This window comes from Trematomus bernacchii, unplaced genomic scaffold (genome assembly GCF_902827165.1).
Source record: "Trematomus bernacchii unplaced genomic scaffold, fTreBer1.1, whole genome shotgun sequence".
NCBI classification, from domain to species: domain Eukaryota; kingdom Metazoa; phylum Chordata; class Actinopteri; order Perciformes; family Nototheniidae; genus Trematomus; species Trematomus bernacchii.
In genome coordinates, this window is record NW_022987609.1 from 1,534,842 (window position 1) to 1,551,680 (window position 16,839).

The 16,839-nt window shown below is 39.6% G+C and overlaps 4 protein-coding genes across 5 annotated transcripts; 2 read left to right on the forward strand and 2 right to left on the reverse strand.

The window, feature by feature from the left end:
• The first annotated feature begins 2,348 nt into the window (after positions 1 to 2,348).
• g0s2 (G0/G1 switch 2) lies at positions 2,349 to 3,188 on the forward strand. The gene is made up of 2 exons (XM_034131907.1): positions 2,349 to 2,443; positions 2,559 to 3,188. Exon 2 carries the CDS (start codon positions 2,568 to 2,570, stop codon positions 2,907 to 2,909), a length of 342 nt encoding a protein of 113 aa, XP_033987798.1. The 5' UTR covers positions 2,349 to 2,443; positions 2,559 to 2,567; the 3' UTR covers positions 2,910 to 3,188.
• Positions 3,189 to 3,761: 573 nt separating this feature from the next.
• Positions 3,762 to 8,851, forward strand: taf8 (TAF8 RNA polymerase II, TATA box binding protein (TBP)-associated factor). 2 transcript variants are annotated; one of them, XM_034131789.1, is made up of 8 exons: positions 3,762 to 3,948; positions 4,738 to 4,897; positions 6,287 to 6,385; positions 6,465 to 6,527; positions 6,656 to 6,780; positions 6,978 to 7,125; positions 7,623 to 7,765; positions 8,486 to 8,851. In XM_034131789.1, exons 1-8 carry the CDS (start codon positions 3,901 to 3,903, stop codon positions 8,624 to 8,626), a joined length of 927 nt encoding a protein of 308 aa, XP_033987680.1. In that variant the 5' UTR covers positions 3,762 to 3,900; the 3' UTR covers positions 8,627 to 8,851. The 2 variants fall into 2 exon arrangements, with proteins under 2 accessions (XP_033987680.1, XP_033987681.1); XM_034131790.1 differs by having other exon boundaries at positions 3,770 to 4,130.
• Positions 8,852 to 8,967: 116 nt separating this feature from the next.
• On the reverse strand, positions 8,968 to 11,130 carry LOC117483451 (protein pitchfork-like). The gene is made up of 5 exons (XM_034131791.1): positions 10,863 to 11,130; positions 10,575 to 10,673; positions 9,749 to 9,882; positions 9,473 to 9,590; positions 8,968 to 9,064 (listed from the first exon to the last, which is right to left on the reverse strand). The coding sequence occupies exons 1-5, from the start codon at positions 11,010 to 11,012 to the stop codon at positions 8,999 to 9,001; spliced, it is 567 nt and encodes a 188-aa protein (XP_033987682.1). The 5' UTR covers positions 11,013 to 11,130; the 3' UTR covers positions 8,968 to 8,998.
• Positions 11,131 to 11,243: 113 nt separating this feature from the next.
• Positions 11,244 to 16,733, reverse strand: LOC117483448 (V-type proton ATPase subunit S1-like). Its single transcript, XM_034131788.1, has 10 exons — positions 16,448 to 16,733; positions 15,346 to 15,466; positions 14,510 to 14,584; positions 14,224 to 14,417; positions 14,097 to 14,134; positions 13,911 to 13,996; positions 13,434 to 13,654; positions 13,289 to 13,324; positions 12,366 to 12,603; positions 11,244 to 12,243 (listed from the first exon to the last, which is right to left on the reverse strand). Exons 1-10 carry the CDS (start codon positions 16,621 to 16,623, stop codon positions 12,031 to 12,033), a joined length of 1,398 nt encoding a protein of 465 aa, XP_033987679.1. The 5' UTR covers positions 16,624 to 16,733; the 3' UTR covers positions 11,244 to 12,030.
• Positions 16,734 to 16,839: the final 106 nt, after the last annotated feature.

Consider the following 16,839-nt stretch of genomic DNA (forward strand, 5'->3'; position numbering starts at 1 on the left):
TTAAGCTATTAATGCATTTACTCAGTATTATCTTATCTCTTATCTCTTTTATTTTGCTATATTTATTTTTGTCCTTTCCTGTATGGACATGTATGTATTTGTTGTGCTTATTTAACACAGATCATGATGAAATAAATAGGAAACAAAAGGAAGAGACTCATTTTAAACGATATTTTACAAAATTACAAATTCTAAAAGTCAGTAAACATAAAACAAAACAAACGTTGACTTAATGCAACACACACAAACCCAGTGTTTACTTTTCCTTTTCACGTCTACAGGCCATATAAAACCTTCTATGTACACACACACACACACACACACACACACACACACACACACACACACACACACACACACACACACACACACACACACACACACGCCTGTAACATTGTTGACTTGCTGAAGACCAGAGACAGACTGTCCATTCAAGCAGAAGGAGCCAGAATTATAGGGCAAAGGTCTCCAAACAGTCTCAACCTTTTCTCAGAACTGGCGAACAGACATGCTCAGATCCCAGGCTGCTCAAAGAGGAAAGCTATTGACAGTGTATTTATAGAGATATTACCAGCAGCGTTTGTGCAAAGTGGGCACTATAAAACTTTCTAACAGGGGGAAAGGTTGTTCTTTAATTTGGCCACATTTCCTCACAGCTGGGCAAAAAACAAAGAAGAAAAATGGCACCAGTTGTTTGGGATTAGGGTGTCCCTGTGTTCGTTTTTTGTACATGGAGATTTGTTCCAATTTTATTTGGGTGAACAGATCAACAGTCCGTAGGTTAGTCTGTAAATGTAAAACACCTTACACCAGGGGTGTCAAACTCAAATACACAGTGGGCCAAAAATGGGTACTAGTCGAGGGCCGGACTGGTTCAATGTTTATTGCAGAACTTATTGAAATGAACTTATTGCACATATTAAACCTGGAACTAACAAAGCTTAAATGATTGCCTATAAAAACAACATTAAACATTAAATAATCAGTTGCATTCATTTCTTATGGCTCGATCTGCAGCTTCATTTCTTATGATTACATTTGTCCACAGGCCAACAACAGCTTCAAAAAAACAATTTCCCTCAAAGAAAAAAACAAACATGCCCTGTTGTCGCAAGAAAGAAAGTGCAGAAAGAAACATCCATGGAAACTCAGTGTGCTGCTCTGTGATGCTAGTTCAAGCCAGATACTTGGCATCTCATCTTGGGTGCAAGTTCATCAATGTTTGGGGTCAGGCTCTGAGCTGAGGAAACCCTCAGGATTGAGTGAAGGTGTGCGTGCAATATACCGGAGGGCCAGATCTAATAGTTATTCGAAATTATCCTGCAGGCCGAAATTAAATCCACCAAGGGCCTGATTTGGCCCCCGGGCCTTGAGTTTGACACATGTGCCTTACACAAATGCAAAAAAGAAAATGCAAATATTGGAATTCAGCAATATTATTTGTTTCTAAACAATGAATATTAAGTAGAAAATAATGATGGTGTTCACGTTGACGTGAGCAGATATAAGGGTTACCATCGTAATCTTATAAATGTTGCATTTAAGCATGCTAACATTTGCTAATTACTACTGAACACAGGGAAAGCTGAGGGAAGTTTGTATTCAAGTACTCTACAAATTGAAATGTTGGATTGATGAAAAGTATAGGGATCAGCAAACGTATAATGATTCATCGTGAGGGGACCATGAACAAAGTTTAAAATTACTCCAATGGTTGTTGAGATATTGCAATACATAAATAAATGTCAACTTGCTGGTGGTGCTACAGGGAGAGTCAGGGGATCACCAACATGTTTGCGTGATGGACCAAAGTACACTGACAGACAGAAACCAACCCTGTCCACTTTTAAAGATGTGACAAAGCTATAAATCAAACTGGATTAAACGTCATGGTGTGCAGACGTCTCGTCTCGGTTGTCATTTTCTCTGAGAACTGATGATATGTGTCTCTGTGACAAAGATCAGACACATTTCACAACTCACTCGTCTGCTTTCCTGTCACACACACACACACACACACACACACACACACACACACACACACACACACACACACACACACACACACACACACACACACACACACACACACACACACACACACACATATGTTAACCCTCTCACACGACCTCATGGGCAGCTCCATGGTCAGATCAGCTCAGGACAGCATGATGTATCTGCATCTGCTTTTCACCTACAGGGAACATTGGCTTCACTTCGTGTCCTAGAGACCCGTGCCCTTTTACCCAAACAAAGCCCTGATCTCCAGAAAGCATTTTCAGTAAGCCTCATGAAGCCGTCACCACTGTGGGAGGTGGCCTGGCTCCACTTGGGTTTAAATAGCAAGATCTGCCTTCATCTCTCTGCCTGTGAATTCCTGACTTGGCCGAACATTAAGACAAAGTATTTTCTTCTCCAAAAAGAGTTTGGAGTGTGTGACAAAGTGAGTATATGCACATCAAGTATCCAAAAGACTTTAATACAAATAGTTCTCTGACAGGTTTCTCTAACAAAACTTCTGTCTTGTTATTCTCTTTCTTTTTCCTTCTCTTACAAAGCATCACACTATGGAAACCATTGGAGAGATCATCCCGTTTGCTAAGGAGATGCTGACCCAGAGGCCCAGCCTCAGCATGCTGAAGCTCTACATGCTGGGCTCCACTCTGGTGGTGCTGGGAGTCGTGGGAGGACTGGTGGAAACTGTTCTCCTGCCGTTTGTGGAGCAGGAAACTGTTGAGGACGCTCCAGGAGAGCTCATCATGGAGAAGAACAAGAAGGAGAAGAAGCCAGACATGACCGTGGTCAGCCCTGAAGAGGATGACGTGTACCAGACGGAGCTGATGGAGGCCAAGGCCAAACATCTGGTGACGGGCCGGAGGAGAAGCTCCATCCGCTTACTTGGTTCTTAAGAAACCCTCCTCTACTGGTGTAAATGGACACAACACTCAAAAATGTTAATGGTAATGGTGCTAAATTAAGTCACCACGTTGAACTTGTCACTTTGTACTCGTTCTTTTATTTCAGATTTGGTTAAACATGAAAGAAATGATATACACTGCAGGCTACAGTAATGTCTGGCTGCTGGGCAGCAGATACTTGTGGATGTAAATTGATGAATGTTTTGGGAAACAAATTGAATGTGTGTGATTAAATTCGTTTTGCACTCGAATAAAGCTATTCTTCAGCTAGCAACTCAATCGAGTCTTATTTTAGACTAGCACTTTGTACATGTTGCAAGAAGATCAAATAGATGTATAATAAAGAATAGATTGTACATAAAAATACTCAATTACAGGTTAAAGACTTGCATTTAGTTCCTTACTTATGTAAAGGATGTAAATATTGTGATCGAAACGTAGGCCTATGAAAAGTAAAAGTACACATTCTGCAGAAAATGTATTCCTGTCAGCATAAATATAAATCAAATAATAGAGGATGATGTGTTTAGTTGTTCAATATTTATAATCCGGATGTGTTATATTATTCTAAAGTGGCCCATTCTGCATAATGAAAACGTTTGTTACATTAAGAACATTTGGCTGTTTGATCTTCAGCAACGCAAATGTGATCCAAAAAGTAACTCAAATGTGTAACTCAAGCAATTAGACAAATAGAGTAAACATTAGTACAGTAACTGAATAAAACTACCATCATGTCATCACTGTCCACAAGTCACTGACAGAATGACAGCATGTGTAATTCTACAAACAACCACTCGATGGCGGAAGTAAATACATATTGGGTTCATTTCAACTTCCGCCCATGTGACGCAAACCGGAAACGACGAAATAGATCCTTGTTTACTAACCGCGGCTAACACTGCCGTCGAAGAAATTCATGTTTTGTTACTATATAATTAAATTACTTAACTCCAACGAGAAACATTACACCAAATAAGATATGGCAGACCCTGCGGTGGCATCGGGGGCCGCACTGAGTGCAGGAGGGGTAAGAGACGGCTTTTATACTCACCGTCATTAGCATTATGAAGCTAACTGAGCTGTTGGTGTTTTGCTAACTGTTAGCTGTTAGATGGAAGACACTCGTCTGTGCTGAATGTGTCTCAATAACTTAAAATAGCTTCTCCTAAATACACAATGAGCCTGCTGTACCTCATCACAGACGACAAGGTTAGCTACATCACCGTACTAATGTTACTAATGTGCATGTACAAGCTAATGAATGGTAATTTAACCGTCGCGAAAAGTATCGTTACATTTACAAGGCATGTGGACATGTTTCTAACGCTACAGACTCTTTATCTCTATATTTACCAGCTAACAATGTGACTGATATGATGTGTACAGTAGGGTTGTTAGTGTAGGTACAATTATCTGTATGTGTTGCCCTCGTTGTAATAATAATAATGTCATGGGAAAGACCGCGAAATGTACATTAACTGATGTACTGTAATTAAGTTCACATTCAAGCATTTCTGAACTTAAGTATTTCCCTTTAAGGCTACTCATACTTATTCTTCACTACAGCTCAGAAAATCTTAAGAAACTTAAGGACAAAACGTTTCCGTGTAGAAAACTTCTTCAACTAAATTAGCTTGGACCATTAAAACCCTTGTAATGTAATACTCTCATATGATTGGATTGTTGTAACTGAGCTTTGTTCCCACCCTTATAGTCAACGTTATGTTGTTCTTCTTTCATACTGTGATGATCATTTGTCCTCTTGGGGATCTTTCTTCTCACCTACTTGATGTGTTATTTCTTGTATGTGTTCCAGCGGGGGAGTGGGGGTAAAGCCGCCACCAGCCCAGCAGAGAACTACCACCTGGCGCGGCGCCGCACCCTGCAGGTCGTGGTCAGCGCCCTGCTGACAGAGAGCGGCTTCGAGAGCGCCGAGAAGGCAGCCGTAGAGACGCTCACTGAGATGATGCAGAGCTGTATGTATCAATACTAGAGTGGAGCTTCATTTATCCTTAGGGATGCATCTTTTATTTGTGGACAGAGATTACAAACAGTGTGACTCATTTTCATTTGAATGGACTTGCATTAAAGCGCAGTCATGTCTATCTTACTGTGTGCGAGATCACACATTTATCAAATATGTATTCTGTGTGCCAAGATTTGGGGCAAAAATAATACATTCTCTGTTGAATTTAGAAAACTTGCATGAAATCATTTGTGCAGGCCCCTTTTTTGTGTAGATAGTGATTGAGTCTAATGGCGGTCATTCTTCATTATTGTTGATGATATTGAGTTGGATTTGTTGGATCAGTATGAACCCTGGTACTGACCTCATTATGTGTATTGGGCAAAGTCCACATCAGAATCAGAATCCCTTTATTTATTTATTTTTATTTAGCCTTTATTTATACAGGTGTAAAATCTCATTGAGACACAAGGTCTCATTTGCAAGAGAGACCTGTCAGTGGTAACACTACCACACAAAGTTACAGACAGGACACTAAACACAGAGGCAACAATAAAATACAACATCGTAAAAAAAGTAGTCATTGAAATCCATATAAAGTATTCAGATATAGCAGGTGCAAACACCCACAGATGATTTCTCCAGCTTTTTTAAAATTAGTTTAAAATCCGTGATGGGTATCAAACTGGTCAGCTTAAGTTCCTGCTGAAGTGTGTTCCAGGAGGGGAAATGTGCGTAGTTACAGCAGGAAAAAGAGCCACAGACAGCTTAATGTTACATATGTTAAATATGTGACATGCATTAAAAAGTTATGACACTGCTCCACATTCAATACATCATTTATTTGCTGCTTTGAGCACACTTTTAACTTGTTATGCTGCGGCTTCCTGCATCTGCTTGAGTCAAATATTGCATTTGAATGTGAAAGCAGTGACAGGATTTACTTTGAAACTGGAAGTGTTGACAGCGCCATTCACTGTCAGCGGATGTTATAATCAGGCTCTATTTTTCACTAATATAACATGATAGAAAGCTTTTTCACTATATGACTCATTAGGATTCTCCATAAACCTTATCATGGAAACTCATCACAATCAACCTATTGAGTCTTTTTAATCATCATTTGCAATAAAAAGCCAATATTGTCCTATCTTTAATCTGCTGTATCAACCCTGTGTGCTTCCACATATTCCACCAAAAAGTATTACTGCACACACAAATTAAATATCATCTCTATGACTCATGCATTTATTATTTATGCCAAATGATCCGCCTTCATGAGCAGAGTTGGAGTATCCTGTTGGTTGATTGCACTTATTGTAAGTCTCTGGATAAAAGCTAAATGTAGTCTAATGCAGAGTCTTTCTTAACCCCAGTGTTGTTTTTGTCCCTTCTCCAGATATAACTGAAATAGGTCGGTGTGCTAAAGCTTACTGTGAACACACAGCCAGAAGCGTCCCCACCCTCTCAGATACTGTGGTCACACTCATTGAAATGGGTAAGTACCAGTGGCGCCGACATATCAATTATGCACAAGGTAGCGCAGAGGACTTGATTTAATGTTCGTGTCACTGCAGGTTTCAACGCAGACACCCTGCCTGTGTATGCCAAGAGATCACAGAGGATGGTCATAACTGCCCGTAAGTACACACTCTGCTTTACACTCTTAGTACGGATTAGGAAATTGACGAGTAATGGTAGTCTCACTTTCTAAATTGGATCTTTATTTGAAAAATATATTTAAACGTATTCTTTCTGTCACCTTCAGCTCCAGTGACGAACCAACCTGTGACTCCCAGAGCTCTGTCAGCGGGACAGAAACGCACACATCCTGCTTACATCCAAGGCCACTTCCCAGAATTCCCTGACCCTCACACCTACATCAAAACACCCGTGAGTAAAAACATTGTCTTGGCTGTTATAAAGATCTCCAAACAAATCCTGAACCAATGCCATTTTCCATTAAATGTATAATGTTGACCTTCAGTTACTCCACTCATCAGGGCGTTAGCCAGCCAGCCCTTCTTAATGTCTAACGGATGAAATTCAGAAGGTGAAGTGTTTTTCATTCTTTTTTGATCTCCACTCAGACATTCAGAGAGCCTGTATCGGACTACCAAGTTGTGAGAGAGAAGGCAGCGAGTCAGAGGAGAGACGTGGAGCGAGCGCTCACTCGCTTCATGGCAAAGACCGGGGAGACCCAGAGCCTTTTCAAAGACGACATCACTGCCTTCCCATGTGAGTGATTACATAAGAGAGCCTGTCTTTCCAAACTCTGTTGTAATAGGTTTTTTACACAATGGAGCGTGATGAAACCATGGGCCCCTGGGCACAACCATTTCTTAATAAGAGCAAAACACAGACTTTACATTCTTATTCTTGTTGTTTTGTGTCTCTTTGTAGTTACTTTATGTCCTCTCTGTTGGTTTTGCTGCTTTTCATAGTCGTCATAAGTGTCATGGTCTCTGTTTTACATCTTTTGGCAGTCTTTGTATATTTCTCTCTGGTCATTTTACTACTTTTTAAAGAAGGGTTTCTTCCTAGTTGTTTTTTGTCCATCGAGGGACTTGAGTCATTTTGCAGGTCAAAGCCAGTGGGGGGGGGGGGGGGGGGCCCCCTGTGTCTGTTAAGGCAGTTCAGTAATCCAACCATGGTTTGCAGCTTCATGTCTGTTCTGCCTCGGAAAGTAGTATTTGTTTTTACGTCATTGCTTATCTCTGTGATTGTGTTCTCAGTGATCGCAGCCCAGCCGAGCTCCATCCCGTATCTCAGCGCGCTCCTGCCCTCGGAGCTGGAGCTGCAGACTCTGGAGGAGACGGACTCCTCGGAGCAGGACGACCAGACCGACAGCGAGAACGCAGCAGGGAACATCACCAATGTAAGTCACTTAAAAAAAAAAAAAATACTTGTATATGTCACATTTTTATTTTATTTTATAGTAAAAATGTCATAATTTAGTATTTCAAAAATAAAGGCATAGTATAGAATGTCCAAAATAAAGTCAAAGGAAACCTTACCTAAAATCCCCAAAAGTCAGACATTATGGAAAGCCATAGTATAGTATTTTCAAAAAGAAGTCCTAGTTAAGTAAAAAAAGTCGTCATAGTATGTCGATAAAATATCATAGGGTAGTTCGTTAAACTTATTTTTTTCTTAAAGTAATGACGATTGTTAAGGGAAAAAATATATATATTATCTCAAACAAATGAAGTCAAAGTAAGACATTACTTTGACTTAATTGAGCTGATTACTTATGCAATCAGCTCAAACATTTTAAATGTGACAACTTAAAATGAAGTAACAGAACATATAGCAAAGCAGATAATCAGTTTAAGGTGACATAAAATCACAGAAACGGGTAAACCGACACAAAAGCTTACAGACAAGAACGTGCAAAAACTGAGTTTAAATAATTAAATTTGCCCTCTTGATTACACGTGTTTATACATAATAAATATTTCATATTAGCTTAATATTACCAAAGCTACATATTTTGAGAACATTTAAGAGAGGTGAGAATCTAAATCACCCAGCAATAAAGCTAAATATGTGTTTAGCAACGATAGCTCTTAAAGAAATGTTTCCGTTTCCCTCTCAGGATGATCCAGGAGCGGACAAAGAGAACTCCATGCTTCCTCCCAGCAGCGTCGTTCCCTCCGTAAAGGCCACGGAGGACAGCGTGATCGACAACCCTTACCTCCGGCCGGTCAAGAAGCCCAAAGTGAGGAGGAAGAAATGAGCTCTTTATGAACAGACAGACTCTCAGTTGCCACAGCAGTCCGGTCAGTGACGATGGGACCAGCACTGCTGTTGGATTTTTGTATACCGACGGACTTCTATTGAAGAGATCTTTTTTGTTTCCATTTTGCAGCAAGCAATCACTTTGTCAAAAAATTGTAAGCAACATCACGGTGTAAAAAACAAACAATACAGTCATTTTGTGAATAAAGAAAAAATAAGCTTCTATATTTTTTTTCCCTCTTTATATATCCATCAATTTATGACAACAGTTACAACCATTACATTGTTGGTAAATATTTAGTTTAAAACATTTGAAAAAGGAAACTTCTTAAGTCAATGTTATAATGGCATTTGTCAATTAACTTTACAATTAATAGTACAGACTCAGGTAGGCCACTCTCCTTCTGTGCTTCATGAACTCCTTTTCATTGTTTAGCTGAAACACAATAATATTACATGTTGCTGAATTCAGGGCTATGTGGGGAAAAAAGAAAAACGACATAGTATAGTATGTCTAAAAAGTCATAGTATGGAATGTTGGAAAATATAAAAAAACGTCACCGTATGTCGAGAATGTCTGAAAACAGTATAGTATGTGGAAAAAATACATATTATAGTACAGTATGTCGAAGAAAAGTCTTAGGGTATGTTGAATTAATACAAAAAAATAATAGTACGGTGTGTTGAAAAGTCTTTGTCTTGTATTTCAAAAAAATGCAAAAAGTCATGTCGAAATAATTCAAAAAAAGTCATCCTATTACTGGATTTAGCTTGAATATGGATATGCGAAGCTCAATCAAAATGCCTCTATTAGTATATTTTGACATTGGAGTCAATACTTTACCTTCACTCTGAGGGACGTCTTCTCTATCTGAGGCAGTCTGGACCAATCAGGGCTCCCGAAGCACATCGGCCAGCTCACCTTCCTGTCAGTCACCGCATCGTGAGCATAGGTCCCAGGCCTGTATCAAACATCTGTCAGTTCAGAGGGGGGTGTGTGTGTGTGTGTGTGTGTGTGTGTGTGTGTGTGTGTGTGTGTGTGTGTGTGTGTGTGTGTGTGTGTGTGTGTGTGTGTGTGTGTGTGTGTGTGTGTGTGTGTGTGTGTGTGTGTGTTAGTTACCCTGGGCTGTCCTTGGCTGTACACAACATGGTTTTGAACCTCTGTGTGGTCGAGGCGAAAGGGGTTTTGCCAGGAGGGGGGACTCTGGAGTAGCTTTGATCCTGCTGGTACTGCAGTGGGGAAGGGGTCGCTGTCTGGGGGTAGAATATATAAGAAATAAACGTAACATGTTCGATGGGTATTCCAGCCTCGTAGCACCATACTTGAAAGATGTTGGGGGAATCCCAAGAACATAGTTTTAGTAGTTGTGTTTGATATCTCCTGGTGTTGTTTGAGGACGTTAGTTTATGTGGCTATTGGACATTCATAATCTAATTGAAAAATTACTTAAATTCAATAAAAGAGGTTTGTCTTATTTGTCGAGTGTAGTAATAAAAGCTGATATAGATTTGGAGTCACCCATGAGAAACATGTGTATTGGGAAACAAAAATGTTATTCTATTGAAATATATATTATGTGAAATCAATTAATGACACACCAGTAATCCAAAAACCTGTTCCGCATGAGAAATATTATTTTATCTTGGCATTCTTTTAACATTGGGTTTGTGTTTGTGAAACCAATTAAGGATAGCATAAAACATGTCTTAAAGGCCTATCCAACTTAAAACCAACCTCAGTAGCCTACTGTCTTCTTATTTTTTAGGAATAATGGATGTGCCTGGTGGTACTGGATGTTTGCTTACAAAACATATAAAGAGCTTATGAAATATGGTGCTTTACTATAAATTAAACTATCCAACAGCAGTACAGCTGAAACTAATCATAAGAAAAAATGGCGGAGAGCCCCCTTATGGTAAAACCCTCATTGGAGGTGAATATCTACCTGACTGCAGGGCGGAAAGCGAGCTGCAGTCCTCGCAGACAGACTGTATCCTTTCTTACTGCCCGGTGTCTTCTGCAGATCATACACTATGGTGCCGTACTGCAAAGAAATGGAAATATAATATGAATGGAAGGAGCTATGTAAATAAAGTGTATACAATACACATTAACATGATAGAGCAAACCAGCAAATTAGGGTTTAAAACACTTTGAGTTTGTATTTTTTTTTTTTTTTAAAGGACAATTTATTATGCGTGAATATATATAAAAATAAGCAGATGACACAGACCTCGTGGTTGTCATAGCTGCCGGGGCCGATGTGCGGCACTTCCGGTCGTGCCATTTGGTTTCCCAGCCGGTCTGGTGCAAAATTTGCGGGGAAAAGTTTCCTGTCCTGGGAGGTGCCGAAACAGACTCCCTGAATTTGAGCTTCTGACATTTTAGAAACAACTTGTGGTTAAGAAAATTGTGAAAAACAAGAAACTATAAGTAGAATTACGCTCCCAGGCTGTTAGCAACGTCTCCACTAGCTATGATGACGTTGTTGTGTTTTGACATTGCAACTATGGCAACCGAACTGTTACGTTAATTGACGCAAATTCATGGCGTTTCCTACTCGTGAAAAATGACACATTCGGATATTTGCATTAAAACAACCGATTTACACCAATATTTACAGATATCTTTATTTTCAATTGGGGACAATTTACATGTCAAGGCAATTGCACATTCAAAGGTTTGACACAAGCAGAAATGAGGCACTATTATTCTTTGATGAACCTGAAGCAATGGAGTAAACTTTAAAGATAAGCATTAAACGTGTTTTTTACATAAATAAATTACTCAAGAAGAAATATTTGAATTACTTTGTGGCACTTGAGTTGGATTTGTCTGCTAGTAGCAAGAACAGAACTACATCCAAGGTTAATTATTAACATACCTTTCCAAGGCAATTCCAAAAGTCACAAACATAAATGTACTCTTTATATACAGGCACTTATTTTTCATAACCAGTAATCTTGAAATTACAGTTACGTTGAAAAAAATGAAAAGGTAAGAGGTCTGATACGGTCCTACAGCATCAAGCATCACATTCATGTTGGCACAGAATACATTCTCTGGTTTTGAGAAATGATTGCTTATCATTTTAAGGAAAATAAGTCAGGCCAACAGTAGCACAAAAACATATTTTAGCAGATGCACTTCTCACCAACTAGGAAAAAAGGTGCATCCTCTTTGGCACTGGTGGAGGTGAAATAAAATGTGCTTTGCAAGATAACCGTATCCAAAAGACAGCTGTGGAAGGATTCAGGATAGAAAATGACAGAAGAGAAAATCAGAGTAAAGATTTGAACACATATATTAAAAGAAAAAGGCCAAAACACAGCAACACGACAAGGAGGGAGTCTCCTAGGAGGCACTGAAGGACAGAGGAGTGTGTGTGTTTGAGGAATGATTCACTCTGTCTGAGGCACTGAAATCGAAGGACCTTTGGGGTCGTCGAACCGATCCATTGTGTTGAGCTGCATGATCATGTGCATACCGTACACAAAAATCCACAGCATGAGCAGTGAGGTAATCAGGCCCATCCAGATCCCCGCGGTGAAGAAGCCGGCACAGTCGCTGGCGTAGGAGAAGTTTGTGCCGTTGGCCAAACCGAAACCCTGAATCTGTATCGGAAAAAGCAAAAAAAACATCAATGAATAAAACTCAAGAGACACCTGAACACACCATGAATAATTTGATGCACTGCTGCAGAAAATCTAAGGCTGTAAAAGCAATATATTTGTACCTGGAAGTCGACAAAGTTGAGCCTCCACTGTGTGGTGCTCTTGTTGTTGTTGCTCGGCACCAGCAGGATGTCTCTGAAGCTGGTGACGGACTGGCAGTGGAAGGAGTACTCTGCAGGCGCGTAGATGTTGCGACTCCCGATGTAAGACGCAGTGAGATCTTTCAACTGCAGCTGCACAGAGTCCAACGTGAACCAGTTTCGTGCGGACACCTTGTAGAGCCGCTGACTCATGGCAAAACTGGAGATAAACAGAAATGTATATTAATGACAGCATATGTGTAAAAGTCTGGTGAAAATTGCAAAAATGTTGAGAAATTACTGTTCCTTTCTATAAATATATGGTAGTGGTGGTATCAAAAAAAGACAGACAACTGAGACAGACAGCATTAGCACTAACCCTGGCTCTATTACATTGAACTCATTTAATGTTTCAGAGGTTAATTCTAACCTTTCCAATATTACATTTTGTTATTATTAAAAAGGATCTGAAACAGAAACTCTGAATGTTAAACTCTGTACAAACGGTTACCATGAAAGAGAAATACTTAAGAATGGACAGCATTTCCCAGTGGCTTAAGAGAAGTGTGACGCTTATTTGCTCTCATTTTTTTAAAATCTCTGTAGTTAAAGTGTACAACAATTATTTATTGAGGGGAATGTGGGACTTTTTTTTGAAAATGACAAAAAAAAGGACACGTTTTTACCCTTCTGTTACAGTACTGACAAAACAAACATGCTAACGGGTGAGCTTTTGAGGAGATGGATGATTTTGTCACCTTTGGAAAAAGATGGAATAACAGTTTCCAGTTGTTGTGCTAAGCTAACAAGCTACTGTCTGTAGCAACATCATCATCAGACTATTGATAAGAACGAGTTCCCAAAGCAATTGACAATTTCTTTTAATGATAAATGTATTGTCTTACCGTAGTATGTGGCCGGATGCATAGGTCAGGACAAGCCTAGAGTGAGAAAAGAAGAATATATTTTAAATGACTTGTTTCATTTGAATAAAAGGAAACTGTTCTTTTCACTTGACCTAAAAACATGGCAGCATGCCGGCCATCTCACAGTGAGTTGCTGCCGTTGCAAATGGATCCGTCCAACGATGGCGTTTGTGCAGCGAGGTCGATCCATTCGCCTGTGAGGCTGATGTTGAGATTCTGAGCCCAGAGCATGATGCAGGGGTTCCCGGAGGCATTAAACATGATGGGCTCTTTGACTGTGGGCTCCACGGCCTGCAGCAGGGACCGGCCCACAGCCTGCTGAGACATGGACCTCTCTGAAATCACCTGAAGGGAAAATCAGAATCAAAATCCTTTATTTAACCCGGGTGAAATAAGGTTTTGTGACAGTAGCTCTACTTTAGATTGGGAAAAAATGAAGGATTATTAAAAAATAGAAAACAAATATTGATATAAACCTAAGAAGGGAAAGTAAGAAAAAAAAATGGTGTACTTTATATGTTGTTGGATACATATATAAATCACTAAAATGTATATATATTGTATAATTCAGATACATGATGTGCTAGTAGAAATATCTTACTCGTGAGGGCTGGAGTCCCGTGTACATCGCAGTGAAATGGACATCTTTATCTTTCATGATACTCAAAACCTCCCCAATAATTCCATCTGTTGAAAGCAAAATACACTCGAGTTACACATCCGAAATATACTTTACAATAACCGAAATACTGATTATGTTACACTATGAAATTCCTTACAAACGTACCATTTTCATGCAGGACTTCCTTGCAAGACTTTTCCAAGCTATAAAAACAGTATAATGTTAATTTTCACCGAGTCAAAAAAGACCATTTATCTTCCTTCCATTGATTGGGATGCTGCACAAGTCTTACCTGGTGCAGTAGGGGAGATTGATGAGCAGGAGGTTGCTGGCGGATGTGTTTATGCTGAGATGGGACAGAGTGTCTGCGTCCACGAGCACCGGAGAGACATCCAGCTTCTCCTGCAGCAGAGCCAGCATCACAGAGGAGTCGGACCACTCTAAAGCAGGCAGCGACACTGAGGAGGGGGAAGCCTGCAGTGCAGCCTGAAGAGGAGAGAGGGGAGGAATTGTAAGTTTTATTAGTGTGACAAAATCCTCTTTATGTAGTAGTCATGTATGAAGTTATAAAAACCTACCTCAAGGTTTTGGAAGGCACTGTCCTGCTTGTTTCCAAACACTCCACCAAACAGCGTGAAGTCTTCTTTGCTTAACTGAACACAAATAAGGACAATGAAATATCAAATTCAACAACTACATAAGCAGATAAGTGATACGATATTTGGATTTGAGAAGTTTCAGCAATTCTAATTCAGTCAATTGTTTATCTGATTCAATGAATATCTCCTCACAGTCTACTGGCTGTTTGTTCTGCGTGTGCTCTGAAACATAATCTGGTGTTCATAAACAGCCCTGGTTTGGTAAATGGGGAACAAATAACACTAATCAAACATATAAGCAACAGGGCTTTCATGCTTTGGCAAAGGAAAGGCCGTGAAAGTAAATAGAGAAAGGCATTGGGAGCAAGAAGCACAGTAAATACGTAGGGGGGTATAAACAATCTTTCTTCATAATCGTTGACTCTACCGGCTTTAAATACAACAAAAACGGTTAAAAATCCCAATTATCACAATAATGACGGTCCACCACAGAGAACAGACGCGGACAATGTGTTAGAGAGGAACTGAGAATGGGGAAGTAATGCTGAGGCTCATTGTCACACCAGAGTGAGAAGACGGTTACACAGAGTCACATGGGACTGCAGTGCAACTACACACTGACTCATTACTACCCTGTTTTACACATTACATATCCATGAACTCTCTTTGTATTCAATGAATATGGAAATCTATGAACATCTTAGAGTAGTCCTACTTCTCAACACCTTTCACCCATAGCCCAATATGTCTAGTGGCATGCTGTTATAATGTTTGTGGTAAAGAAGGAGTATAGATTTATCGTTTCAGGGACTGACCTTGTCCTGCAGGAATAGCAGCACAGTGTTGGGGCCGGAGCCAAAGGCAGAGGTGAGGTAGGCAGTCAGCTGGTCGTTGGATGTGATGTGACCAGCGGCCGGTGAGGCCAGGGGTGGCAGGCTGAACATGTAGGAAAGATAAAAAACAAAACAATTTAGATACTATATACACATATTATGAACAAAGTACATTCAGCATTTCAAAGAATCTAATTTGGCATGCAAAAGGCCATTATTCACCTATAACATTTTATTTTTTGTCAAAACTAAATAAATTCATTAAACATGGCAGCACTACCACCAACATTACATTTCTTTTTAAGCAAAAGAGTCAGACATTAGGGTATTATGGCAATTCAACAGATGCCACCTAAACTGTATTTTTGAAATTCATTTCTTATCATTTGTTTTGTGATGTTGGGGTATAATCATCAAACTTTCAGACAGTAACAATAAAGTGTAACAGTGAAGTCAAATAATTTGTTCACAGACAACTGAAATCATATACATGGATCTAAGTAAAAGTTACTTGTTATGAAAAACCAAGTTTAAACTCAATTCTTTTTATGAAACTACAAGTTTACCAACAGTGTATTTATATATTATGTTTTGGCAAAATATAAGATAGGACACAACTGTATTTATCCTGAGGAACAGCTGTGCAGCAGTCCCCATATATAATGTGTAAAGAGTGCAAATGTGAACAGTGCAAATATGAAAAATAACATGAGCTGTTAGAAAGGAAATCAATTTAGATCATAGAGGCTAACTCAGTGCATCACTTAAATGTTGTATACAGGAAACAAATATATGTATTACATTGAAACTAGCCATAAGTTAGGATATGTAACAATGTTTTGAAACTCGGGTTTCTTTTTCGAAGTTTTGTACCATATGAAATTAAAATAATGCGTCACACCAAACGGTGCATACTTTGTTATTAAAGTTTAACCTATGCATTTAGCTAGTTTAGGTCGAGTTAGCTAGTCGAATCTGGAAGTAGAAACAAGTTAGCAACAAGTGTTAGCATTAGCATGACACACAGCTGGCCGGTTATGCTGTCAAAAGTAATGAATCAATAACAAAATAAATGAAATATTACCCTTCACTGGACCACATTAGAAGTGGCACTTGAGCAGCGGAGCTCTGTGATGAAAACAGGGCGAATAAAAGTACAAACATCGCCATTAATCGCACTTTACTCGAGCTCCCCGAGACTGACATTTTTCCGTTTTCCGCAAAGTTCTGCTCACGTGACGCAAACCAGCTGACAGTCATGTGCTGAGAGAAACGGACTTCCGGTTTCTTTCTTTCCTTCTGCTCTGCCCACAAGTGCAAAATACTCAGCTGTCTTTCTGCAGCTCTGTCCACATTGTTCTGGTCACATTAAAAACTCAGGAATAGTTTAATTTCTCTCAGCCAGGACACCGGAAGATATCCTTAGCTGTCAGGGACTTCCGGTCTGTGCTGCTGCTGTAATGCTAACGTTAACGA

Coding starts and splice junctions, on each gene's coding strand:
- g0s2 (XM_034131907.1), top strand. CDS start 2,568: ATGGAAACCATTGGAGAGATCATCCCGTTTGCTAAGGAGATGCTGACC.
- LOC117483451 (XM_034131791.1), bottom strand. CDS start 11,012: ATGTCAGAAGCTCAAATTCAGGGAGTCTGTTTCGGCACCTCCCAGGAC. Junction 9,883..10,574: donor GCTTTCCGCCCTGCAGTCAG/GTAGATATTCAC, acceptor TTCTACCCCCAG/ACAGCGACCCCTTCCCCACT. Junction 9,591..9,748: donor ACAGCCAAGGACAGCCCAGG/GTAACTAACACA, acceptor TGTTTGATACAG/GCCTGGGACCTATGCTCACG.
- taf8 (XM_034131789.1), top strand. CDS start 3,901: ATGGCAGACCCTGCGGTGGCATCGGGGGCCGCACTGAGTGCAGGAGGG. Junction 6,528..6,655: donor GAGGATGGTCATAACTGCCC/GTAAGTACACAC, acceptor TGTCACCTTCAG/CTCCAGTGACGAACCAACCT. Junction 7,126..7,622: donor CGACATCACTGCCTTCCCAT/GTGAGTGATTAC, acceptor TTGTGTTCTCAG/TGATCGCAGCCCAGCCGAGC.
- LOC117483448 (XM_034131788.1), bottom strand. CDS start 16,623: ATGACTGTCAGCTGGTTTGCGTCACGTGAGCAGAACTTTGCGGAAAAC. Junction 13,325..13,433: donor TGCAACGGCAGCAACTCACT/GTGAGATGGCCG, acceptor TTCTCACTCTAG/GCTTGTCCTGACCTATGCAT. Junction 12,604..13,288: donor GCATCCGGCCACATACTACG/GTAAGACAATAC, acceptor GTTTATCTCCAG/TTTTGCCATGAGTCAGCGGC.